This window comes from Amblyomma maculatum, chromosome 4 (assembly GCF_055883805.1).
Source record: "Amblyomma maculatum isolate TAMU_Amacu chromosome 4, ASM5588380v1, whole genome shotgun sequence".
In the NCBI taxonomy this organism is placed as follows: Eukaryota; Metazoa; Arthropoda; class Arachnida; order Ixodida; family Ixodidae; genus Amblyomma; species Amblyomma maculatum.
Window position 1 is genome coordinate 72,189,535 of NC_139347.1, and position 27,640 is coordinate 72,217,174.

At 43.4% G+C, this 27,640-nt stretch overlaps 2 protein-coding genes across 2 annotated transcripts in view; one reads left to right on the plus strand and one right to left on the minus strand.

The window, feature by feature from the left end:
- Positions 1-8,648, plus strand: part of LOC146191372 (gamma-aminobutyric acid receptor subunit alpha-2-like) — a 46,001-nt gene extending 37,353 nt beyond the window's left edge. The window contains exons 9-10 of the mRNA XM_084600311.1: positions 108-260; positions 8,241-8,648. Of these exons, the coding sequence (XP_084456437.1) occupies positions 108-260; positions 8,241-8,648 (561 nt within the window). The remainder of the gene's footprint in view (positions 1-107; positions 261-8,240) is intronic.
- A 12,907-nt stretch (positions 8,649-21,555) lies between these two features.
- LOC146191374 (gamma-aminobutyric acid receptor alpha-like) overlaps positions 21,556-27,640 on the minus strand; it is a 31,009-nt gene continuing 24,924 nt past the window's right edge. Inside the window, exons 9-10 of the mRNA XM_084599923.1 lie at positions 27,429-27,617; positions 21,556-23,524 (exon numbers count right to left, since the gene is read on the minus strand). Coding sequence (XP_084456049.1) covers positions 23,141-23,524; positions 27,429-27,617 — 573 coding nt within the window. The 3' untranslated portion in view covers positions 21,556-23,140. The remainder of the gene's footprint in view (positions 23,525-27,428; positions 27,618-27,640) is intronic.

Sequence of the window (27,640 nt, forward strand, 5' to 3'; positions counted from 1 at the left end):
TTCTTGCCAACCTTTTTGAAGCGCCTAATGCTTGTTTACGCGTCCGGTAATTTGTCACAAATGAAAGTCCGCCGCCCTTTTCTCTTTACTTTCTTCTTTTTCGAAAGGTCGGGAGCGGCGAATTTCCACTGACTGATGACGAAGGCGAACCCACGCAACAGGACGCTGCGCCCGGTGACTCGGACGTGGAAGAAGAGGACAACGCCGAGCTACTCACACCTCTGGAAAGCATCGAAGAGTGTACCTGTAGGATGAGGAAAGTACGTATCATGTAGAGGAGCACCGTTCCGCTTTCCGCCGTTTTAATTGCGCATACAAGAGACGTGCTTTAATATTGCCCGGCTTAATTTCGCACGCTGTAGTATGTTGTTTCGATACATCTACTCGTGGCGTGTGTGCATAAAGAAGTGTTAAGCTGTCGAAGGTCTGCGATCGAATAATGAGGGATCAATGGAAAAGAGAATTATAGCCGTGACCCGAATGTAAAGTTTCAGAAAAGAAGCGGCACGGATAAGAGAATATGGGGCTTACAGAAATCTGCAATGCCAACAGAATTTACCCTATGGTCCATTAGATTAACAGCGCAAATTTCGAGAAGGAAGCGTTGCCGGGTGTGATAGCGAGGGTAAGATTAACGAGCATGCCGAGAAAGGGAGACAAGAGCTGACGAATCACGAGTATAGTTTAATTTAATGATTTAAGCAGACTTGTAGACGCACTAGATGGCTTTCTGCTTCAGACGGCATTTTTAGCGCTAAATAAACATGAGGAGACTAAGAAGGACAAGAGAAATTAGCGAAGTGAGGCTATTCAGAAAGGGGTGAAACATGTATAGTGATAAGAATGCTGGCAATGGGAATAATGACGCGGACGAATCAGGGCCTCAGTTTTTATGCATAAGAATTTATTGTCACTATCCAGCGCTAGCTTGACCGTCGGCCAGGATAGACTAAGACGTCATCGGAAATTTCAAGCTCTACCTTGGGATTTGGCGCTAGATGACTAGACGTAGGTTCAATTGGGAAAACAAACAGGGAAGAGGGCACCAACCATTTAAGTGGAAAGAGTGAAAGTAAGCTGAGTGTTCACACAATGAACGATAATTTGGCAAATACCGCTTCTGAATGCGCAGTAAAAGTAGCATAGATGCATCGATGCTACTAAGGGTTTCTATCTCCTGAAAGAGTTTACTGGTATCCCATGGGATACCAGTCAACTCTTTCAGGAGATAGAAACCCTATACCAGTCAACTCTTTCAGGAATGGCAAAGTATAGAAACGTCTAACAACACAGATAGAATGATACTGGTAGAGCTATAAAAGTTAATAAGCGCAAGGTAAACCTCGTACAGAAGTATAATGTATAGAGAATTGGAAGTGTGGTGGTAGAGTACGGCGTGTCAGCCTAAAAACGGTGCAGGAGAAAATAGGCGTCAGAAATAATCGCACGCATGCGTAAAGAGACAAGGACAACCACGTCATTTCTAGTGTGGATCATAGGTGTAGCCATTATATTTAAGATGGATCCATCCAGTAGCCGAAGCAATCAGAAACAATAAGGAGAAGGGCAGTAGCGCGAAACACTTGAACATCATGCCGGCAACTAAGGCGAATGAAAAGAAGCGTTTAGAGCCAACACAAAAGCAGGAAGCATCCGGTCAAGAGAGGCCAACACCAAATCTGTTGTAGGACAGGGCAGAAGTGCAGCCGCATTACTTCGTTCATGCCTCTTAAATATAGTGCGATAGAAATGGGTCGAGGTACACAGCACACACTATCAGAAAGTATACAGCGCCGTGTGTGCCGTCTTCTTTTTCTCTCCAGGTTCAATGCGCATTTATAAAGAACATTCTTTAAATATGACAGAAAAAACTGACCAGCCTCTATACGCATTTCTCAAGGTCTTGAACCGTACCATAATCTGGAAAGAACACCGACATCCTCCTAGTTCATAAAAAAAAAAGCGGGCACTAACTTAAAATATTACAAACCATTCAGGGTATTGTTTTGTCATCTACAGAGTATTTATTTAAAAATAAATCGGTAATATACTAAGGAAAGCTTTAAAGTTCGATCTACCGAAGGACCAAGCAGCAACAGGCTTTCGTAAAGCGCACTCGACAATAACCATATTGACACTATTCAAGTCAGGTAATATATATATATATATATATATATATATATGTGTGTGCAGAATATAACCAACACCGATGCGTAGCCTACATCATCATCATTATCATCAGCCTGACTATACCCACTGCAGGGCGAAGGCTTCTCCCATATTTCTCCACTTAACCCGGTTCTGTGCTAGCTGCATCCACTTGACCCCTGCGAACTTCTTAATCTCATCCGCCCACCTAACTTTCTGCCGCCCCCTGCTACGCTTTCCTTCCCTTGGAATCCAGTTTATTACCCTAAGCGACCATCGGTTATCCTCTCTTCGCACTACATGTCCTGCCCATGTCCATTTCTTCTTGTTAATTTCCACTAGAATGTCGGTAACTTGAGTTATTTCTATGACCCACTCTGCACGCTTCCTATCTCTTAATGTTACCCCTACCATTTTTCGTTCCATAGCCCTCTGGGTTGTCCTCAACTTAAGTAGAACTCTCTTGGTTAGCCTCCACGTTTCAGCGCCATACGTGAGTACAGGTAAGATGCAACTGTTATATACTTTCCTCTTTAGCGATACCGGTAGGCTGCTAGACATAATCTGCAAGTGCTTGCCAAATGCGCTCCATCCCAATCTTATTCTTCTTGTTATTTCCTTTTCATGGTCCGGATCTGCGGTTACTACCTGTCCTAAGTAGACATATTCGCCTACTACTTCCAGTACTTCGCTACCTAATGTAAACTGCTCCTCCTTCCCGAGGCTGTTGAACATTACCTTAGTCTTCTGCATATTGCTTTTCAAGCCTACCTTTCTACTTTTCCTGTCTAGGTCATCAATCATTATTTGTAGTTCATCTCCCGAGTTGCTTAGCAAGGCAATGTCATCAGCAAATCGCAGATTACTGAGGTATTCTCCCTCTACCCTTATCCCTAACTGCTCCCATTCCAAGTCTCTGAATACTTCCTCTAAGCAAGCTGTGAATAGTACTGGGGAGATTGTGTCTCCTTGCCTAACACCTTTCTTTATGGGAATTTTGTTACTTTCTTTATGCAGAACTATGGTTACTGTGCAGCCACTGTATATATCTTCCAGCACTTTCACGTACGGCTTGTCTACCCCCTGATTTCGCAATGCCTGCATCACCGCCGAGGTTTCAACTGAGTCAAATGCTTTTTCGTAATCAATGAATGCTATGTATAAGGGCTGGTTATATTCCGAGCATTTTTCTATCACCTGATCGATGGTATGGATATGATCGATAGTAGAGTACCGTTTCCGAAACCCTGCTTGATCCTTTGCTTGATTGAAGTCTAAGGTTGTCCTGATTCTATTAGCGATTACCTTAGTAAATACCTTATACGTAACAGACAGTAAGCTGATTGGTCTGTAATTTTTGAGGTCCTTAGGGTCCCCTTTCTTATGAATGAGGATAATGTTTTCATTCTTCCATGGTTCCGGTACCGTCGATGACACCAGGCACTGCGTATACAAGGTGGCCAGTTTTTCTAACACGATATCCTCCCCGTCCTTCAGCAAATCCGTAGTTGACTGATCCTCTCCAGCTGATTTCCCCCTTTTCATAGTTCCTAATGCTTTCTTGACCTCGTCCTTCGTCACTGGTGGAACATCTGAATGTTTTTCCCTACCTCCAATCTCGTTACGGTCCTGACTGCTTTGGCTGCTGTAGAGATTTGTATAGAACTCCTCGGCTACTTTGACTATCTTATCCATATTCGTTATGACGTTGCCCGCCTTGTCCCTTATCGCATACATCTGGTTTTTGCTATGCCCAATTTCTTCTTTACCGCTTTAAGGCTTCCCCCGTTCTTTACAGCATGCTCAATTTTCTCCATGTTATACTTCCTTATATCGGCCACCTTGCGCTTATTGATTAGCTTTGATATCTCGGCCAATTCGATCCGGTCTGTTGGATTGGAAGCTTTCATTCTCTGGCGTTTCTTAATCAAACCTTTCGTCTCCTTAGACAGCTTACCGGTATCCTCTCTAACTGTCCTACCGCCTACTTCTACCGCGCACTCAGTAATGATATCTCTGAAATTATTGTTCCTTGATTCTAGGGTAATGTCGCCATCCTCGGTTAGAGCTGAATACCTATTCTGTAGCGAGATCCTGAACTCTTCTTCCCTCCCCCTCACCGCTAATTCGTTGATGGGTTTCTTTCTTACTAATCTGTTGCGTTCCTTCTTCAGATTTAGGCTAATTCGGGACCTCACCATCCTGTGGTTACTGCATCGCACTTTCCCGATTACCTCTACATCTTGCATAATGGCGGGGGTTGAACACATTATGAAGTCGATTTCATTTTTAGTCTCCCCTTTCGGACTTTTCCATGTCCATTTCCGGTTCTTTCGTTTGCTGAAGAAGGTATTCATGATTCGTAAGTTATTGCGCTCTGCAAACTCAACTAATAACTCCCCCCTGCTATTCCTAGAACCAATGCCATAGTCACCTACTGCCCTGTCTCCTGCCTGCTTTTTCCCTACCTTGGCATTGAAGTCGCCCATTAGTACAGTATACTGCGTCTTTACTTTTCGCATTGCCGATTCTACATCTTCATAGAAGCTTTCAACTGCCTGGTCATCATAACTACATGTAGGTGCATAGGCCTGTACAACCTTCAGTTTATACCGCTTATTAAGCCTAATTACGATGCCTGCAACCCTCTCATTAATACTATAGAATTCATCTATATTACCCGCTATATACTTATTGACAAGGAAACCTACTCCTAGTTGTCGCCTCTCTGGTAAACCTCGATAACACAGTACATGCCCATCCTTCAGTACAGTATATGCCTCTTTCGGCCTCCTATACCTCACCAAGCCCTATGACATCCCATTTCATGCCCTCTAGTTCCTCTAACAGCACTGCTAAACTAGCTTCACTAGCTAGGGTTTTAACATTAAACGTTGCCAGGGTCAGTTTCCAATGGCGGCCTGTCCAGCGGACCCAGGCTTTCTTAGCACCCCCTGTTGCGTCACAGGTCTGACCGCCGCCGTGGTCAGTTGTTCCGCAGCCGCTGGTGACTGAGGGCCGGGGTTTTGTGGAGCTTATCATGAGAGGTTGCGGCCAATTACTGCACCAGGGTGGCCAACTCCTGTTCTGGTGAGGGAGTGCGTTACCGGAGGTGTTCACCGGCATCAGGTCGCACCCCAAACCTGTTTATGGAATTCCATCGACACGATTTTTTTTTTTTAAATCCGGTGGAGAATTGCGCGGCACCGGGATTTGAACCCCGGTCCTCTTGCATGATGCGAGGCGGATGTTCTACCCCTACGCCACCGCTGCATCATAGCCTACATAGATTTTGCGAAAGCATTCGACCGAGCTGCAAGCTCGGCAATCATGCTATATATATATATTTTTTTTTTTTGGCGGGGGGGGGGGGGGGGGGGGGGGCAGATAAGCGCTGCCTTTAAGGATATGACGCCGCAGCATTATTGCTCCCATTTGCCACCTCCTCTCAGTGATCTGCGTTCGCGTACATGCACTTTGCCCAACCGGCTCCTGTTTTAGCTCTTTTGGCATAAATGCAGCGCCCCAAATATCATGCGATCAAGAAAATCAGATACGTGCAGACAGCTTTGTTTATTGGGCCCGCAACTTTCTACCATCATTTGAAGACTTTGCATTGTTGTGTTCCTTCATTAAAAAATATAAATGCTGAAAGCGTCAAATTGTGAACGCATGGACGGAAACGATGGTCAGCGAGGCCATCAAGTTTGGCGTTCCCGAAAGCTTGGACGCTGTTGTAGCCAGTTAAGTCAATAGATATGACATACTTATAAATCGTGATAATCTGAACAATACAGTTTGGTTTGCTTCGCTAGTTGTAATTCTCCGCACATATCTCCGAGCGATGTATGTAAAGCTAACGATAGTTACACATTATCAATGCGATTGCGTACAACGCAGGTAAGGTTACTAAACCTCGAAAGTTGCCTCCTGTGCACTTGAAAACTACGCGAAATTGAATTAACCAAATATGACATCGATAAGTGTGGAAGCTCGCGCAAACTTCACAGGTTATAGCGTTCTCGCGATGATGCGCCCCAATGACTGCGAATGTTCTCCGGCTATATCACTAAGCCAGAAATATAGAGATCTCGACATGCTGCAGCATTCTCTAAAACCTCCGCTAGAGATAAGCACTAGTGCGTGCGGATGAATGCGTAATCGACATGTTCGCGCCCACAAAATGTAGAATCGGCAATGCCCCAGAATTTAGGCAGGTGCACCCTTCCACAGGACCCGGTCGAGCGCGCGCGCGCTCCGAGCAGGCGAAAAGAAAGAGAAAGAAGGGAAACGTCGCGTACACCGCAGAGACAAGAGGAAGCAGCGCAGTGGAAGATCCGGAAATCTGTCGAGCGTACTGCCCAATCATCATCGCCTAACTGGCTTCTGGCCCCAATGAAGCGCACTCATTGAGCTCTCGAAAAGAAGAGGGAACCCGCACTCAATCTAACATGCAGATAGCTCGAACCACTCTGTTCGCCCTCAGAACTGAGTTGCGTGCTCGCTTGTGCATCTTCCTTTTTGTTTGCGTTTCTTCTTCCTTCGATTGGAGAGAGACTTGGTGAACTGCGCCCTGGGGAGCCGTACAGGACGACAAAGTTAATGTGGAGAGGATTTACGGCTTCCGGTTGGATATTTTCGGATCAGCGATCGTCTCTTATCAAAATTGGAAGTCATGTATCTGTTCTGTTTCTGGATTTGCAAATACGTGTGCCAACCCGATCCGCTGAGTCCCTGAACTACCTGACCGATTTCCAGATGCCTTCTTTATCTGTTTTTCGAAACCGTTATACTTATTTTAGAATCTGGGGTAGTCGACCAGCATTTAGTCAGTGTAATGATTTCTCTGTCTTCCCATTTTCCTCTCATTTTTCTTTCTTCTGGCTGTGCGGAGAGAGGTTTGTCAAACCGCCCATTGATACGCCTAACATGAGGCCAGTTCAGTAGCCAATAAATAAACAATTTTATTCGCTCACTCACTCTACATGGGAACATAAGTCGCCGCTTTTGGGATGGTGACGACGAGAAAAAAAAAGCGGCTAATTTACGGCAAAATATGTTATTACTATGTCGCTACAATAGGCAAATTAGGATACTTTCTGAACCTACAAAAATCATAAAGCTGTGCACGCGCAGGGGCGTAGAAGAAATTCCTAAGAATACCAAAGACCATAACTTACCCGCTGATCTACTAGTAGTCCTTTTTATCTCTTAAAATTATTTTCAGGGGAGGCTGAGATTTTCGGCTTGCAGTAGTAGTTCTGAATGACTAACAGCGAAAGCCTTGAGATTGATTTGAGAAATACGTTGGCAAATGTGGTGTGCTTAATACCTCTCGCATTTGTTGTCCTCCTCTGTGGACCTGCTCTTTTTTTTTTTTTTTCTAAGTGTAGACGAGTTTTCCTATTGCAACCAAATAGCGCCACCTTTTGGCCACCGTTAGGGTTCATGCATTATTGAGCTCTTGAAAAATGTTCGGTGCTTCGCTCTCTGCTGTAGCGAGGACAACTTCTCAGCCAAGGCTAGTTGATGCGTATCGATTTTTTTTTTTTCAAGCGGCACACACAGCCAAAACAAATAACATAATAAAAATAAAACAACACAATAAATGAAGTGCTGTTTTATATATCCTGTACCGTGCCGCAAAGGGGCCCACTGGCTTTTTAAAGGAGGAACAGTATCCCTCCTGGCCCGTTCTGGCCCGATGCTCGGCTTTCTTGGGGTGCAGTGCTAGATAAAATGCATATAGGTCCAAAAGGAGCAGAGCACCAGGCCGGGGGAAACTTTGCACTCATATAAAGACTGATGGGTACCCAGCGGCAACCCAGCACCACCTGAATTCGGGGTGGATGCTCTACCAAAATGCCACCGCCTGAGTCTTGGGAAGTTCTGTCCATACGTGGTTTTTCCTCTGACCTCACACTGTCACTCTTCGGAATTCCTTACCACCCTGTGTCCTTGGTATTCCCCATGCTTTTATATCTTTTGTCACTTTTCCTCTCTTTATCAATTGTCGCAATAGTTAACAAATTTGTCCTTCATTTTCTCCCCCCCCCCCTTCTATTCTCGCATTGGCTGGTCCTCCTCACCAGGAGTGCGAGCCTGTAGCGGAGTCCGAGTCTCCCGTGCGGCGAGCTCCTGACAGGTTCCTGGGCTACGCGCCGCCCCCACCACCCCCTTCACGCCACAAACACCGGGTACGGCCTCTGGACGAAGAGGAACGGCTACGCGCTGGACTCCGCCGAGGCCGCCACAAGCAGCACCGCCGCCACCGCCACAACTGTTGCTCGCAGTTCATCTACTGCATGCTGGGCAACGAACGCTACCGCGACGAGATGCGTCGCCGTGCTGACCGTGGCGCCACCGTCAACAGCGTCTCGCAGATCGACAAGGTGTCGCGCGTCCTCTTCCCCTTCAGCTTCATCCTAATCAACCTCTTCTACTGGTTCAGCTCGGGCCGAGATAGGCCCGCCGGGTGGGAAGTTCAGGACAACGCATAATGAAAGAAAAAGTTAGAAAAAGCAGCGCCTTCTACCTCCTCCTCACAAGAAGCAACCTGGCTAAAAGGCAATATCCACCATCAATACACTTCAAAGACGGCTGGCGAGGACAGCGATAGGCGAAATGGCGCTGTTCGCGCTTTTTTATTCTGGCAGATCGTCGTTGGCGCAAGTCCTGGTAAAAATGAGCCACCTCTCTTGTCGTTCTTTGATCAGACTGTCTGAGACCACCTTCCAACGCGAATCGACCAAGTGTGCGTATCTAGCGTTGTAAGTGTATCGGAGGCGTGATTCCAAATTTAATGATGTCGAAGACTTCTTGCCATTCCCTTTCTACGTTACCTTTTGTACTGCTTCCGCAATTCCAATTGCGTTATGTTTTCTTTTTTTTTTTTCAACTCTCCCACCAACTCGTTTTCATTTATTTTTCGCCAGTACCCTTCAAAGTATATTCGAGCAATATTTAACGTGTACCTTGTGACGGTAATTACTGCTGTACGCTTCACCATGCTAGCTCCTTTGACGAGGGGACCTATGGGCTTACATAAGGAGAAGCGATTAAATAATTAGCGTGTAGTTAGCATGTTTTCAGCGAATACCTACTTAGATTCTCAAAAATATTGTCTTCTTTAGGTGCTGTCTGATGTTTAGGAATAATGTTGGACTATGCCATACCCTTCACCCTCTAAAAAGAGTCTTATATAGCTACAAACGTAAGAGAGAGTGAGAGAGACGGGGGGAAGGAGGAGAAAACGAAGGCAGATGGTAATTCGATGGTTACTCCAGCTGGCCATCCGCTAAGGACGTAAACAGACAAACAAAGATGGGAGTAGTCAAGTGCTGAAGTGCCTAAGTGAATTAATGGCAAGGCGCAGCAGAAAATCCTCATGTATTAATCAAAAACTCATTTTAAAAATGGTCTATAAAAGACACGTTTTTTTATTTTTCTTGACAGTTTCAGTTGGTACAAACTTCGTCTTCAGATATTCACTGAATCTCCTTCTTCAGTGGCATCTAAGGAAATATCCTTACATTATCCGACACAGGCACTCACTACGACCGTATCTGTAAACATTGATGGGATGAACTAAATTATCCCGTCTCTTACATATGTGTCTAGGACACTTATCCCTGCATAGACGAGTGACAAGTTCATTATCCTGTGCTCGGCACGACTGGCTGGATGAAGGCCCCTGTCCCCACCAACTGTTACATTAAGTGAAGGCAGACTATCAAAATAAGATCAGACCATGATTAGTGTAATAAAAAGCAGTTAGTCCAGTGCGCTTTAGGGAAATTTCCCAAAGTAGATTCAGTGCGTAGTAGGGTACCACGAACTCATTAGCATCCTACAAGCGGTCATGCGGCTACAGACTTGGGTTATGTACAGCTCCAATCATTCAATCAATCAGAACTTTTTCTCCACGCAACAGATGAAAAGATAGGCTGAATGAAAGTAGTCTCGATGCAGCTTGACGATGCTCCAGCCCCCTCAAAGACAAAAGTAACTACTCGCACATTTCAGATTGTCATGCAAGGAAAAATGACTTTTCTGGACAAGGTGTAAAATTATCTTGCACATGCGCTTCACAGTTCAACAACTCCTTCTGGGATAGCGGCACCTGAGAATGCTTAGAATGAATAATTTCCCCCTTCTTGCAGATTTATTCAATCCTTGGTTGTTTCTCTTTAACACTGAACGCTAACGCTGCTGTCGGTTCTAGCTGTTGATCAATTCGACATCGCCCTTCCCTCTGCTAGCCTTACAGCTCAGCCCAGTATCTAGAATGACTACCTCGGCCAAGTGGTGGTCGGTTGTTGTGCTCCTTGCCAAGATTAATTTTTTTTCCAGCTGCGAAATTTACAAATATATATATATATATATATATATATATATATATATATATATATATATATATATATATATGTATGTATATATATATATATATATATATATATATATATATATATATATATATATATATATATATATATATATATATATATATATATATATATATATATATATATATATATATATATATATATATATATATATATATATATATATATATATATATATATATATATATATATATATATATATATATATATATATATATATATATATATATATATAGACATGGATTGCTTGTTACTAATGGGCCAGAGTTAAATTCACGGATGGTGGACCGTCCTTCTTCAAGGTAGAATTCTACCTTGAAGAAGGACGGTCCACCATCCGAAACTGTTGGAATAAAATAGATAATCGGGAAAGTTGTGTGACATCCTGTTTATATATATATATATATATATATATATATATATATATATATATATATGTATAACTTGGCTCTGTAACCGTGTGGCGGTGCTTCGGTGGATGAATGATTGCTGTCTTAGTACATATAAACAACAGTGTCATCTCTCTTGATATTCGTAATTTATTGATGTTTCAGTTTGGGCTTTTCTACGCGAGCAATAGGAACCTCTCGGGTGATGATTTGTAAACCTTGGTTTCAAACTGGCGGTCACACTTCGCGTCGTCCTTGCAGTAGGATCTTCCATTGCAGGTGGAGATGTAAGAAAGCGCTTCGATACCAATACGCCTAGATTCTTTACTCATACTGCCATGTAGGTTTGAGTGTGGAGCGTGATGGACTATATATCTGCCGACTTCCAGTAAATCGTGGCGGAGTTCACCCCGCGATCCAATACACTCTAACCCCATTGCCACCAAATGTTCTGAAGTGCTGCAATGGGCCTAATCTTTCTGTTCGCATTTATTTCTTCTATCTGTACCAGTGCAAGGCGAACACATTCCTGAGTTCAATGTCCCTCTTCACATGTGTTCCTAAACTACATCATTTTACCAGCAACTTCTTGGGTAAATGCACTGAGCGAACAAAGTTGCTGTCGAACAACGTTGCTGTCGCGGTAGTCATCAATGCACACCGACTTACCTCACTGACAGAAGCATCCAACCGCTGGCTATAAGAGCAGTCCTAGACGACTTTGAGGTCAGCAGATTCAATAGGAGTGGTTGGGCAAATGGTCTTAATGAGTTTTCTTGATTAATCAGCCTGTCTCAGCGAACGGCTTAGTGAATACCTTGTTTAAATAAGGCAGGATTAATTAATTAAATGGCACTGATGTGAGCAGCACCAAGTGGTGGAAGGTAAATTGCCCCTTTTCGCTGTCCTAATCCACTAGAAACCATGGCGTTGTCTTGAGTCATGGAAAGCCAATAAAACATATACGTTCAGCGTACCTCTTCCACTGCACGCGAATAACTTATTTAAGCCACTCGCAATGAGTCACTGTATTTCAAGTGCTTGTCACGAATCTTTCTTTGTTCGTTCAGCGTGTCCACTCATCCGCAGAGCTACTGCCATAAAAACTGCTCAACTTTTGGATAGAGCATTTCCGGCAACAATTTTCAAACCGATATTGTCATTCCGTTTGCGGCTTCACATTGTCCTGAGGTCGACGATGAATCCATCAGCTACTCTAGGTGTATACGCGGACCACTAGATTCAAGTCTATACCTATTATTTGCAGCTACAATGTAATGGTGAAGCGAAGTAACTTATGACCAACATGGCATATGTCGGTACTGCGCTGTACCACGGCCAGCAGCATTGCCACGTGGTATCATGTCTGTCATCTGCAAAACGGAAGGAGGAAAAGAAAGTAAACGTACAACAACCCGTTAAGAAGGGAAAAAGGTATCTGCTTTTGCACCTAGCTGTCATCAAGAATGCCGATGACGATTTAGCTTTTTCTCCCGCAAGAACATAGTAGCCAAAAAAGTCAATGGCAATGAGTGTTGGTCCACTGGAGGGGTTGGAAGAGCCGAATAAAGTGATAGATTTAAGACTGCAACTAAGCGGAAAAGCCACTGTTGGCCCTTCGGCGTCCAGCGTTGTGTCGCGAAAATCCTGTTTTGCCGTCAGGGTCCTGACGTCACAGGCACATGACACCAGGCTGGTATTTCAAACGCCCCACAACGCTCGCGTGAGTCTTGACGTCATGCTTGGATAGACATCGCCGCACGTCTGAAATTATTCGGCTTTATAAAGAATTTATTTTGCTAATGAAAAATGTCAACAACTATAGCTTTCAGACGGGATACCCACCCAGGACTCTTTAGCTCTAAGGCAGACACTCTTTAACCGCTAGGCCCCGCAAGATTACCTGTTCATCTTCGAAAAAAGCGGTGTTTACATGTATGTCGTGCGGTCTTTCATAGAAAGTTGTATCTTAGGACTACATGCCACTGAGTACGAGTTTAATTAGAGAGGCAAGCAGGCCACTTTACCGTCATATACTTCGAAGCTTAAGTGTTACCGTAATTTTCTTCAGCATGTCACTTCAACCGCCAAACGTCGGGCACTAATCCATGGTGAAGCCTGTTAAAAGAAAACTTCAAGACGCTTTAAGGTGCTGGGGAGCAAACCACCTTAAGGCAGGTGTTCAAACCGCATCCATGATTCAAAAATTTAAACGATACTTAGTTATATCACGTGTTTTTAATTAGCTAGCAAGAAAGCCTTTTCGTGTGGATTACAGTCTGTATTCAACGTTCCTTACGGTTGTAGAGTGGAACGGTATATATTCGTCTGCGCATAAATGGACAAATTAGGCCACTTAACTGGTTGTCCGCGGAAGCTACTATATTTCCTATATTTACGAATCGATTCCCCTACGAGGGGAGGCTCCTATGAATACAATACGTGGTTCTGAAACGAAAAATCTGCAGTTTTCATTGATTTACTTTCTACGGAGGCTTTCATCAAGTACGCCGTTTTTCAAGATCCATTCCTTCTATTACGCTGCTCCAAATCCAAATCTCCACCCATGTCAGAAGACCAGATGCTATCCACGAGCTGTTTCGATGACGTTTCTTTCTTCAATGCAACCAACATCGCATCGTGATCTGTGAAACGACACGACATTGCTGCGACGGCAGTGGAATGGCAATCCGGGACTAGGTTCATGGGGAAGGAACGCTTCGACGTAGTCTAGCCAAGTCCAACCCTTACTCGTAGCATCTGTGAAAACTTAGGGCACACATTGCGGCATTTCGATCGACGCCTATGACTGCCAGCAGAGCGGCATATTCAGAAGGGAAGCGTAATTACTGATAATAATGTCAGGTGACTATGCTTCAAAAGTTCTCGGGGCAGGATGCCACAAAACCTTTGCTCTGAAAGATAACAGCGCGGACCTCAGATATTTCCTGGATTTGCTCCATAAGGATCACTAGGTTTCCCACGCCACCGTCCTTGGCAAATATAGTACCGGCTGCAGGCCTGTTGTTGCGGCGATTATCGGCGCACCTGTACTCAAAGCCTTTCATTTCGTAGGGCTAGCTGCATTCCACGAATGATTACGTCACTCACAATGTCGACGATTGCCTGAAGCTAATAATCCTTCCTACGTCTCCATAATGCGTGTCCGTGGAACACATCCCATTATTGCGGAGGAATATTTCTCGTTGCAGTCTCTGCTAATTGCTATAAGGCAATGTGATTCGAGCAGTCTGAATTAATGGGCAAGAGCCTGATCTGTATTCTTCTTACAATGGTGACTTTTGGAGCTGTCAGCTTTTCAGCCCTCCGCCGCATTCGGCAGAGGCACCTGGTCTCATGACATCACAAACCATTCGACCAATCAGCTCAGATTCATGTCACGTGGTCTCATTAGGCCATAGATTCTGTGGACCATACAATCAATAAAATTTGTTCATGCTCGTATTACGGTGCATGTAACTTAATTAAATATAAGTTAGGTCGTTCAACTATGTATACTGTATGTAGATGAAATCAAAGTACGTACTTTCTCTCAGCGTACTTGAAACCATCGCCATGGTGTAGATTTGACCGACACTAAGTCATCTGCCAAAGCATGCTTAACGTCTGTGAATGCGCATGCATCGATTCTTCATTCGATTATCAAAAAAAGCATCTAACAATAACATTTCTTCCATCTCTGCATGTAAAAAGCATGAATCAAATTATACATGCTGGTCTCGCAACCAGCGATCAATTTGCATAATTGCTCAGTTTTAATATCCTTTACGTTTACCATAAACGTCAATCGTGTTTTTCATTGTTCTAAGTACCAGCTTTACTTTAATTCTGCATTAGATATTCTGAAAACTACCGCGGACAAAAAAAAAATTCACTAATTTTTTATAAACTTATTGATAAAAATTTTAATTGTATTTGCCTTTACATTACGCTGTTTGTGACGTATATTGCTGCTTTTTCATATATAAACGTTTTGTGATGCGATAAGGGGTCAAATTATCTTTTTCTGGATAAAATCAGAACATTGCTTTCCTGGGTTGACGTCTTCTTTCCTCATCTTCGTCAATTTCTAAATCCGTGAGTGCAGAAATACTTGTTTAATTTGTGGGATACAAAAAATTCAAACGCCAAATGACCTGCGATCTTTTTGAGAAGGAAATTTAGATTACACGCACTCGTGCTCTGCAGTCGGTTGTTTTTCAGTTCTTGTGCATTTTTAGCTACTTACAGAAACCTTAAATAAATTGTTAAAGAGTGAGAACTTTTTTTATGATTTTGTTCCAGGGCAACCCTTGTTGGACTATTTTTCAACTGACTTTACCCCAAATAGCTCCCTTCCAACCTTTTTTTTTTCTTGGCTTGTTCACCAAACGCCATGAAAACTTTCGCTTGTGAAAGGTTAGCTTTCACAAGACTGATACGTGACAACGTAAACCAAAAAGAACACTAATCAAGGGTTCTCAATCCGCTACCCAACATTTGGACAAGAGGACTTGTATTTGTCTGGAAGAAACTACGTGATGATACCTCAGCGCAATAGAAACATACAAACACTGTGGCACCTTAATTCTGACAAATTATTTGCATTTTTGTTTCCTCTGGACTTCGTTGTCTGCTGCACGTTTTGGGGTTCTATTCTTCTGTTTGGGACAAAACAAAATTTGCAGCGTAGACTGGTCAAACTATAACGCTGGGGAAGGACATAAAGCCAGTTTTCTAATTTCTAAAATTAACGCCGTTCACATTTCTATATAATGTCCCATGATCGCTCAGCACCGTAAAATTGCCTGAGCATGACAGCTCAAGCGTGATTTAAGCTTGGTCATTCAAAACCTGCTTTTTCTTTTGTACCAAGCAATTTTCTTCTCATGAATTACCGTTTTTTTTAATCATGCATTACCCAATTGACAAGGCAGGGAATTAGATTTTGTTCACATTGACGTTTAATGACCTGAATAGGGCTTGCAGAGTGTATAAGACTGTTAAGTCTACATTTAACCAGTAGATACACGCTTAGTGTAAACTGCTATTAACAATTTATTACACCTTTCAGGTAGAGAGAACCGCAACTTCCCTACATAACATGCTAGAAATTTGGTCTCGTGGCGATAATTATACTAAATTTTGCAAGCGCTATAAAGTATTGAATGTTTCAAAATTGTTAAAGCAGGCAAAAAGGAACATTAAAGTGGCAATGTGTTCTGCTACTTGTACGTGACTAAAAACTTAAACATTCCAATCAGGTGAACGAAGCAAAACGGTATGAGTAACTATTTCAATCTCATAAGGAATCCTTGATAAAAATGAGATTTATTGTTTCATGATATGGATTCCGCGCTTTTGCAGAAGCTCTTGAGCCTGTGTACACGAGCTCTTACCCACCGCATTTATTCCCGAATACATGGCGTGTAATCAAAGTAAGCAACACCGCACGTGGCTTGAAAACCAACCACACATTTGTTAACGCTCTAGTCTCTGAAGTGACCGGGCTAGCCTGACATGCGTATGCATTTATGTCTTTTGCACTTGCCCCACTCCTTCAAAGACTTAGAAGCATCTGCGTTGTATATTATACAGCAGCTTCCTTGAAATGCGTCTTCCTATTTTCATATAACATAGCCCTGAGCCAGCTCGCGTAGACCTGCTCTCAGGTGTAATATTTGAAGGATGCCGAAGCGAAAGTAGCAGTCAATCACTCATCTGAGTATCGTCGGGAGCTCGTGGAAACATGGCGAATGGCAGAGTCCTAGGCCTGCTCCGCAGATATGAAAGAATATATAACGGTGGAAGCAGCAGCTGTTCTAGGACGCCGAAACTGGGAGCGTTATTTGACGCACCAACGTAAGCTCTACACGTTGAAAAGTTTGACAACGTCCGCCTTTATCTCTTTTCTCGGGCAGGTCACATAAGAGGTGCAGTACACTTGCGGGCTGCATTTTCTACCCCAACGAGAGAGAAACGAGAGCCAAGTGTGTTACCCAGCCGCAAGGTGGCTGCACTTTCTAACTCTGCATTTGCATACTATTGCTTGAGGCCGCCTGCATCAGTCTAGCATGAACGTTCGTGGCTATAAAAGAAGTCTGCGCATGCGCAAGATGCATATGTTGCGTTCTGATCCGTGTTATGTTACCGTTGGCTTTATTTGCTCTGCAAATTTATTCTGTTGTGTGCATGCGTGTAGCTGAGCGTAACGTCGATAATAAATAGCATTACGAAAACATTGTAGTAACTAAACGGACGTTTAGCAATGACGAATTGCTTAGCACGTCACACTGTCACCCGGAATACTTGATTGCCAATTCGCGCTAAGTTGTCATATACCGTCAGATGCCTTTAGTTTCCTCCCGACATCTAGCAGCCTTTCTGGAACGGTACCAGGTACATGCAGCGTCTATCTGCTTGCCTGAAATCATCTAAAATCAAAGTGTTTCTTGTTCATGTTCACGGAAATGAGTGTTTATACTGGCTATTTCCATAATGTGATGGTTATACGGCATTGTTTCTTTGTTGAATAGAAACCTTTTGTTGTGGTATGGAACATAAAATAGACAATAAAGATATATTGTTGTTGTTCACTCCTTGCTTTTATTTAGTGTGCTTAAACGTCTGGTTACTTGTGAAGACAAAGGACGTGAGAAGGTCAAAGTGGATGATAAAAAATAATAACGGCACACAATTCATACAACAAACAAAACCCATGTTTATTGGTCGTTTCACCAAAATGCCAACAAGAGCTCTTACAGATAAGATAACAGCGTGCATTTGTTTATTACTTTACAGTAGAGTGTATTTCTAACGTGTCAAGATTAGCGAAGCGAACTAACTGGCATAACAAAAATACATAAAAATACATACTTAATACAATCAGCATTGACTGGTCCTTGCGGCTCGTAACGTATCTAGATCTCACGCGCCAATTATTGGCTTTAAAACAAAATGTCATGCTCTTCTTGCGCAGACCTTTCTCTAAACTACGATAGAAATTCTGCCAAAAAATTTCTAGCCATAGATTCCGCGGTATAATTACTAATATTTTAATTCTCAAAAGACATGTTACATTTGCGAATGCAGGCGTATTTCTCAGCGCGTTCATAGTCGCCTGTGCACATTTCTCGTTCAACTAGAATGTCCTGTCTGGCAGCTCTATGCCGACTACAGTGGCTGAGAAAAAATTCCAAGAGTTCACTTGGCATCCCACATGCAGAAAATGCGTAGGCATGCAAAATCTTGAAGATAGTCCACCTAAATTTGGTAGTAATCATTGCGTTGGCCCTAGTCAGATTAGGTTCGACATCGAATTGGTCAAATTCAGACGAAATCAAATTTCGGTGGTCTGGTGGGCCAAATTTTCGAGGTGATCTATGCAAATTTTCAAGGCATCATTGAGTTGGAATGGTCAAATTAGGTTGGAAATTTTGGTAATATTAGGATGAAATAGATTAAAGTGGCAGTTTGGGTTTGTTGGTAACACATGTAAAAAAGCATTTCAAACAAAATTTTTTTTGTTTGGCATTCGGATGAAGTCAAATTTAGGGGTCCAATGAAGCCAAATAGTAGAGGTAGCCTACCTAAATGTGTAAGTCACTAAGGAGAGGGCTCCATTCTAATTAGGTTAGACACCAATGTTGCTCAAATTCGGCTGAAATAATATTTCGTGGGTTCAGGGAGGCAAAATTTCGGGGGCAGCCTACGTAACTTTGTAGGTTAACATGTATTGGCCGTGTTCAAATTATGTTCGACATTTATTTCGGTCAAATTCGGACCATGCCTTCGGTCATCCGGGGAGGCCATTTTGGGGAGTGCGGGACAGACATTCTGCACACACTTTATGTGCACACTTTCTTACGCACTTTCTGTATACAGTTTTCTGAGGCATGGGCCTATTATTGCTCTCAAATTAAAACCAAGAAGAGTCGTTGGTGGCAATAACTAAACGTTTATCACGATTACACGCCCAGAAGCATGAGTTAAGTATTTGTCTATCTTTAAAGACTGTCTAAAGCAAATATTCAAGTTTTAAATTGGGGTACCCCACGTCCCGAAGTGACCCATTGGCTACGAGGGACGCCCGAAAACAGGACTCCAGGTTAATTTAGAGCACCTGTGTTTCTTCGATGACTCTCTGACATCGGCCAGCACAGGAGCGGCTTATGTATTTAACTGCTGGCATTCGGTCGCATGACCGTGGGATCAGTAGCAGACCACCAAAGCACCCAGCCACCATGATGTGTCTAATTATAAACGTGTTCGCGTTTGATATGCTGGCGAATGCACTAACAGTATGACAAAGGCTGTATCCCATTCCACCAGCAAAGTGCGCACCTTCGTGGAAAGGATCGGCAGAAAGGCGATGTCCCAGGTGAGGAAGGACAGCAGATGCCATTGTGGAAAGCTGTGAGCATTTTAGCCCTACTGGATTTGAAAACGTGTGCACAGTTGTTCGGCAGCTAGAGTAGCGGGGCAGATTAATGCGGCCGAGAACTATTTCTATACCGAAAGTTGGTAAATATTCGTGGCCGTCTATGGGGTCTTCTTCCCGTTCAAAACGAAAATAACAGAATTACATTCTCCTCTGTCTTTGCTTTGTGCAGGGAGTCAATGTTTGTAATCGTTTGGGACTATTAAATGATAAACAATGCTACTATGGCTTTAAATCACCGACTTGCCAGCAAGACCATGGACTGACTGACGGCAGGCGACTTGCTTCAGCACGTCAACCGGTACGTATAACCAGCAGTATGAACAGCGATTCAACAACCAGTGTTCGCGTGATTGACATGCAGAATGACCGATAGTATTAAACTGGTATTTCCTCCTTATTATGCTGCCAACCGAATTTCAGAATTTCAGCGCGTGTGAAAGGGGGGAGAGAGGATGCTACCGTTCAGGCCAGCAAGCCACGCCCTCTACCTTGAAATAATTTACGCCTACATATTCCTACGAGCGAGAGTTTTATGCTAGACCTTCAGAATAAAAATGGCCCACCCGAGACGTAGGAGGAACGTGAGGCAATCAACACTGCAAAACGCAAGAAATCAGGACACGTTACTAAATCTCTGCTAGTGTTAATGGTCGCCTAACGTCCCCGACCGCACAAAAATGCGCTCCCAGATAGACGCCGCATCACCTCGCCGCGTGAGATGAGCCTTCGTCACCCTGCCGCAGTCGCGCAGACAGCAAGGAGCAAGAGCGCATGAGATCAGGGTGAGATGAAGCAACGTACTCGCGCATATAGCGAAGATTTTCTTACCCTCTCCGCCCCCCTTCAGCTCAATTACAAGCCAATTTTAGACACTGTAAGATGTGCTAACACCCCAACCACCACGAATGGAGTCGTTCCTCGAATCTCCGTTTCCTCTCTTTCTATTTAGCTCCTCCTGTTCCCCGCCCTTTCGTTGTTTAATTTTATTTGCGCCTGACTCATTTGCATGCCTCGCTGGAAGTATTACCTGCTAATGAAGCTGCACCACACTTCTGTGCTTCACTCAACGCTCGCTCTTTCTCTCTTTCCCTCCCTCCGGCAATTTGGGTTCCCCTTCGGACAACGTACGGCGTCCATAAATGAACGTGGCCAGCTTGATTAAATTGCCGGCCACTGAGATCTCACCTCAATTTGTTTACCAGATATTGATTTGAATATAAGCGGTACTGCGGTGAAGGTTGGCTGCTCTTGTGGAGCCTTGCGGCAAGATCTTTGCACATAGTTTTAATCTTCTAATTAATTAATTTTGCATTCATCCTGCAAAGCGCCGAATGCAGTTGATAAGTTAAACTGTGCTCCAGCTTATCAGATAGAGCTTATAAAAAACTAGAACCGATTGATAAGTTTGCTCTGGTAGTCGCGAAATCCCATAGGTTCTCATAATTTTTGTTTGCTCGGAATCGCAATAGAAATAGCAATAAATTGAAGTGAAGCTGTTGAACTCCGGGAGATTCCGAAAATGCGCCGCGGTACAGAACCATTTTTACTCGACTCCTCATATAGATGCTTTATTTTGCTCAGAATCCTTGAACGGGACGCTGACATGACGTAGAAGCCTAGAGAAGGACTCAAGCAACAATTAATAAAGCAGACAACCATTCCCCCTGCCCCCCTCCCTACATGTTACAAAGGCGTCTACATAGACATCACGCTCAACATTATTCCTCTTTTTTAGTAACAAGGAACTGATTATCGGTTATTTTCTATGTGTTTGACAGCTATTTTTCTTTCCTTTTCCCTGTGTCTCTACTGGCCTACAAGCTACTATATCTATATTTTTATGTGTATTAAACGATAATAAAATTCTCTTAACTCTGTACGCCATAACTATACAAAAGCGAGGAAGGCTGTTATGTTCTAACTACTGCTGAATGCGGTGAAGATAATGTCGTGATTCACATTAAAATGAAAATTATGGCGGACACTTAAGGAAATGGCGCGATATCGTAGGCTACCAGCTGACATTTAAAACTCCGCATTAATCAGCCGTATAAACGTGCCCATGTGGCCTCGTGTAACGTGAATGCAAAACTCCTGGGCGGCTGATCCTAATATCACCCTCCAATATAAAAGGAGAGCTCCGAGTTGGCAGCTCCTGCCAAACGTGACGTCAGCCAGTGCAGGGCCGTGTCAGCTGCCAGCTACTGCCTGCCAGTGTCATGCTCTTGATTTTTCGCCCAAAACACCATTGCCGACGATGGAGTTTCGGTGAACGGGTCCCCTTAATACTACCGCGTTAACAATATAAGGTAAAATATTGGTATTTTGTTCACTGCTCTACGTAAGTGCTTGTATTTTGATTTGCATGATAGCAACGGTATGTTAAACGTTTATCATTACCACAAGGAACATATAACTCAATGGTGAGTTATATGTTCCTCACCACGCTGTAGTGAAGCGGAGCCATGTTGCCTGACTTGTGAACTTTGCGCCCTTGATAGCTTGTGCTACAACGAAGCAGCATGACAGTAAATATGTATTGTGGTCGTTGATATCGATCACAGCTGATCGAGCCATTATGTGCTCTTGATCGATTTTCTTTTTTGATAAAGAAATTCTATTGGAGAAATAAGCACTATGTGGCTTGCTTATTTTAATAGCTTTAAAAGACATCTGGAAAAGGCTCAAGTATTAAGTCCTTAGAAACGGCTTCGACAAAGGACGCCGCAATAGACTACAAGAAACACCTACCAAAGCGAGTTTCACCTGCCCCGTCCGCATGCTCTTTTTCCTGATATCAAGCTGTGAGAAATGCGATATACATCGTGTGATGTGAAGTTCATTTTATTGGAACTAGCCAACGCGATGGGGCAGCATGAACGTTCATTGGCTCGCATACTATAGTGGTCTTTGACGCTGTTCAGTTAACAGGGCCCAAGACTGAATACATAAAAGGTCCATTGATAGGATTGTCCACATAAAAGCGCAAATGGCGCGGTTAATTCTAGATATGGCACGTAAGCATTGCATAGGAGTCTGACCCGACGGAAAAGGTTATACAGTACCAACTAACCTAGATGACCATCGGCACGAACTTTCATACCATATTTTACATCTTCAACCAAACTCTGCATGTCTTTCAGCCGAAGCTAAACAATCTTCTAAATATAATAGAGACCTTACTATCAATTTTATTCATAGGATCGAATAATAACTCAAGGGTTTCATACAGGAGTTCGTATTATGGACTTTTTAAACTACCGCAAGGTAATACCGTGATCACCGTCTAACGAAAACCTCGAACATTTATTCCCAAGCCTTGCTTGTAGCTGATGAACACACGGGGCCACAATGCCTACACAATGCCTCTTGTTCTCTTCAGATCCTCTATTTTCTTTAAATACTACCATGACTTGAAACCCATCGCATTAAATTCCACGTTCTTTTAGGCCGACTTTGAGGCACACTCTATTTTCACCTTCACTCAAATTCGTTTCTGCACGGCTTCTATCAGTTCAAGCTCGGACTTTCGCAAACGTTGTGACGCCCACCCGAAGGTATTGGCTACAATCCTCCATCTATCCGTGTAGTGAATACTGTCGCTACCTTCGGGAGCACATCAACGCTGAACAGTGACCCAAACAAAACACCCTGAACAAGTAATCACTTACACTTTCATGCTCATCACTGAGGAAGCATATTGAACAAGAACACAAATATCGCGCCCTCTGAGTGGCGTGCCGGTAACGACGCCATCAGCTGTCGTCCTCATCCCTGAAGTAGGTAAGCCAGTAGACCGTGTTGACTACTATAAACGCCAGCGGGAAGATGACCCTGGAAATCCTATCGACCTTGCTGACGCTGTTGATCCATAGCTCCTGGATTTGGCTGGACATCCTGCGTCGCGCCATCAGCGAGGGCCTCTTCTGTCGGCGATGGTCTCGCTGCCTAATGCTCCTACGGCTGCGCCCCGATCCCTGCCTCGAGCCACCTCTTTCCACGGGGCAAGATGGCGAAGGTGGTACTTCCAGGCGACCGTTGGGCGAGCTTTCCGCGGCTGCCTCTCTAGGAGGCGTGTCAGGACACTCGACAAAGGCTACGGTCGCTTCAGGGCGTTCTGATTCGCTGCAATAAATGGCCTGCAAGAAAATATCATTTTGGTCACACGCTTTCAACAATCATTATCGTGACTCCAGTTACTTCCACTGCACAACATAGCTCTTCTATTGGCCCAAATATAATGTGCACCGGTAGCTGCGACGACCTTATCATTGCGAGCAGCCTTGTCTGACCGCCATTTTGGTGGCATGTCCATAGCTGGTAAGGATCAAGTAGCGGGAATTAGTTTCTATATTTATATACGCGTATAAGATGACTGCTAAGGATTAAAATATGATGTCTTGTCGTGCTTAGCCAAAATTGTCATTTTAAAACAAAACATGTTTTAGGACGCTTACTCTTGGCCGACGTTTTACCGTCGAAAGTATAGTGCCAAGAATGGATTGGCCAGTGTGTGGACGTAGGGCGTCGAAGTGGCATCGGGAACAATTGCTGCCAGTCAATTTCGCATAGCGGTGCTGCCGATTGTAAATATGGTAAAAAAAAAAAAAAATTCTGCGGCTTTTGAAGTGTGTGTGCCTGCCAGGCAGTATAGGTCGACTGAGCTTTTCGTGGAGTCGCGAGACCCTCCCTCGGCAAGTACGCGTCTTCCGTCTGACCGCTTGATGCCTTTTCCTAACCAGCGCAAGTTTTTTGGGCATAGTAGATGCTTTTATTTTTCTTCACTGCCGACGAGATTATTCGTGCTCCTTCTTGGAGAGGATCGATTGGTTCACAATATCCAAAGCTCCCGGGAACAAATATACTTTTTATCATGCTTTCGATTCCCTATATTTTCCCCCGTTCTTTTGGCACTGATTAGTAATTTTGTGTTGAAAACAGTTCTGCCTTAATCAAAATATATTACTGTTCACAACTGAATTAAATGCGACAGCAACTGTTTGTTTACTGTATCAGATATGAGGCATTTAATGTTCAATCGCAACACATTTCTCTACAGAATAACGCGTGAAACAACTCTAGAGGCTCAAAACCAAACAAAAAACAATAATGGGCTTGATGCAGCCGTCCCTTCAAAGTGCTACAATGCCAAAAATATTGAAGGAGCCTTTCGAGCCTGGGATGTGTCACATATTACCGGCGAACACAATTTACAAGGTCCTTTATGACATCTCACCTGTCAAGCTTATGTCTTCTACCCTTCCCTTCGTCAGACATGAAAAACGATGCCATATGTCTGTCACTTTTAGCGAGCAGGGTGGACATGTTACCTGATAAATCATATGCAGCTGGCAACATTGTCATTTTGCATCTAGACACTTCGCATATATGAAGACATGCGTTTCGACGGCACGTTGCGGGCTTTTTCTGTTGTTCTAAATATATTGATCCATTAAACATTTATAACCCAATGCTTGTTCACAAACTTTGCAACTTCTATTTGTCGTTATTTGTGAGAATCAAAGCAGGGTTCAGAAAGGGTCAAGAGCAACTTCGCAGTGAGAAATGGGTGGAACCATCAGCAGAGAACGCTGGGGTATTCTGCATTGCAATATTCGATCTGTTAAGATGATTACAAGCTTCGATGTCGTAATAGGCCAGATAACTTGGTCACGTGACAAAAGAGGTGACGCTCTCTTTCCGATCACGTGAACTCATAAGAGTCACGTGGGAGGATACGTATCAAGAAGAAGCCGCACGATTCAAACCAGCAGCGGAACAAATTAATACTTGTTATATGACAGAGACTCGTATGCATAACTGAATCAAGCTGTAAGAATTGACTATAAACATACAGCGTACAAGATTACAACAATCACATCAACTAGTTACAAAAAATGCGTGCAACTTCGTGTCGTTATCCTACCTTCAAAAAGTGAAGTTTCGATCTATGGTATTCTGTTGCACTCCGGTAAATTTGGTTGGTTTGGCTTGTGGGTTTAACGTCCCGAAGCGACTCAGGCTATGAGAGACGGCGTAGTGGAGGACTTTAGAAATTTCGACCACCTGGGGTTCACTAACGTGCACTGACATCGCACAGCACACGGGCGCCTGGCTTTTCGCCTACATCGAAAAGCGGCCGCCGAGGCCGGGATTCCATCCCGCATCCTTGAAAACAGTACTTGAGCGCCCTAACCACTGCGCTACCCCGGCGGGGCAATCCGGTGAAATTCTTAAACAACCAGTAATGTTGATATCAGTTCTTGCTCTATACAAAGCTTAATCAAACACACTGCTGCTTTTTAGCCTGTGATTTCTCTCGCAACTAAGATATATTTATAGTTTTTCTTCGAAACCAAACATCTTTTAATACCTTTCTCTTCATCTTGTAGGATTGATCATTTTTTCCTAACCAAGTAGCATAGGAATGATTAAACAGAAACCCGAACCCAATACGAATCTATATAATACGAATATGAATATTAGTACTAATATTCGCTGCTTGCGTGAATGTTCGCACTAAATACCCACTGATACAAAAACAAAATGCGCCAGAGCTGGCATTATGGTACGTACGATCTGTCAGCTGAAGCTACAGCAGGTAAAAGATCGCAAGAACGATCTTCACAAAGGGTCGCGACACAATATTTGGTGCAGGTTCGGTTTACAGGGTCTCACGTCCAAAAGCAACTCAGGCTGTGAGGAACGCACGCCATAGATGAAGAATCCGGAAATTTCGACAAAGTTTCGTTCTTTAACGTGCATTGACTTCGCACACTCCAACGAATAGAGACCGGATCCCATGGTTGAGTATCGAGCGCCCTACCCAGTGAACCTCCATTACGAAATCAGTATTACGTTAATTTTCGTTCAGTTACGCGTGTGAGAACGTGCATTTCGGTGTTGATTACAAAATAGAATGAACAATATAACCAGACTTCAGAATCTGACACGAATGATAGCAGGCGTGCAAGCAATGGCCTGTCAGATCAAGTATCAAAACTCGATTCTCAGAACTTTCCTGACCCCTATCGAGTCGTCCAGAGTTCACACCCAGAAAATTTGAAGACTTTCTGAAAAAGGGTTTTCCCGACTTAATGCTTTCACAATTGTTTACCACCATAATTATTTTCCTCGCCAAACATATTGTTTGTTTGTTTGTTTGTTTGTTTGTTTTGTAATTTACAAAAAGGTACCCCGTTGGTTTTTACAAGGCAGTCTGACTCGTTTTTTACGAGCTCATGACATATTTTAAAAAAAAAACAAAATTCTGGTACGCTTCGGAAGTTCAGATACATCCTATCGATTAGTCCAAAAACTATCTTATAGGTTTTTACATTCCCATCGAATGTATTTTCAAAATTACAGCATATTTGTTTTTATGGCTGTTTTAATTACTCGCTGTGAGCGCAAGGAACTCTTTACTAAAGGAAATCCTTCCCTCGTATTAGAAGCTTGGGCAATTCTCACCAACTGCCTCACAACTGAAAGGCACTCCAAAATCCAAGGCCTAAAGAGGACATTTATGGCCATTATGAACGCTGTCACAGGAATGGATGCCGACACGACGCTGAACAATTCAGCTCGCGCACAGGTCACGGCTGGATGGTATGCGGCGAAGGTTTGAACCCTGGCCTTTGAACACTCCTGGAGAAGAAACATATGATGGGTCATTATCTAACCTAGTATCATATCTAGAGGTATCTGAAATGTTGAGAAAATGTCAATTCGATTCAAAACCCTTACATTATTTTATTCGTTCTAACAATCGCATTCTACGATATTCTATTCGTTATAATAGATCTTCAATTAATCGTGCATCCCTATTGCTTATAATAGTATGAAGGGATTCTTTATCTTTCTTCGTTTATTTGTTCAAACTGCATTTAAAATTGGTTTCGATCATGCTAAATTGCCAACTGCAACCTTCTTTTCTAAGTATTCACCATGCAATTCTAGATTTATGTGAGCACTAGATATATTTGAGGCCATTATTTCATTGACTCATTCACTCAATCACTATGTAGCACAGTAAGGACTTACGTTGGTTGGCAGCGCGATCATCTTCCTGGTGTGTAACCTAGGACAGTGGTCTTCTCCGTAGGGGGCGCTTTCTAGCGGCGGCTGTTGCTGCTCGTCGCTGCCGCTCTCCTCCTCGCCGCTGTCCTCTGAGGAAGCCTTAAGGCGCTGGGCCTCCATCTCAGGGCAGTAGTAAAACTCTCCGCTCCCAACCTGCAGCGGCGCGCAATTATGTC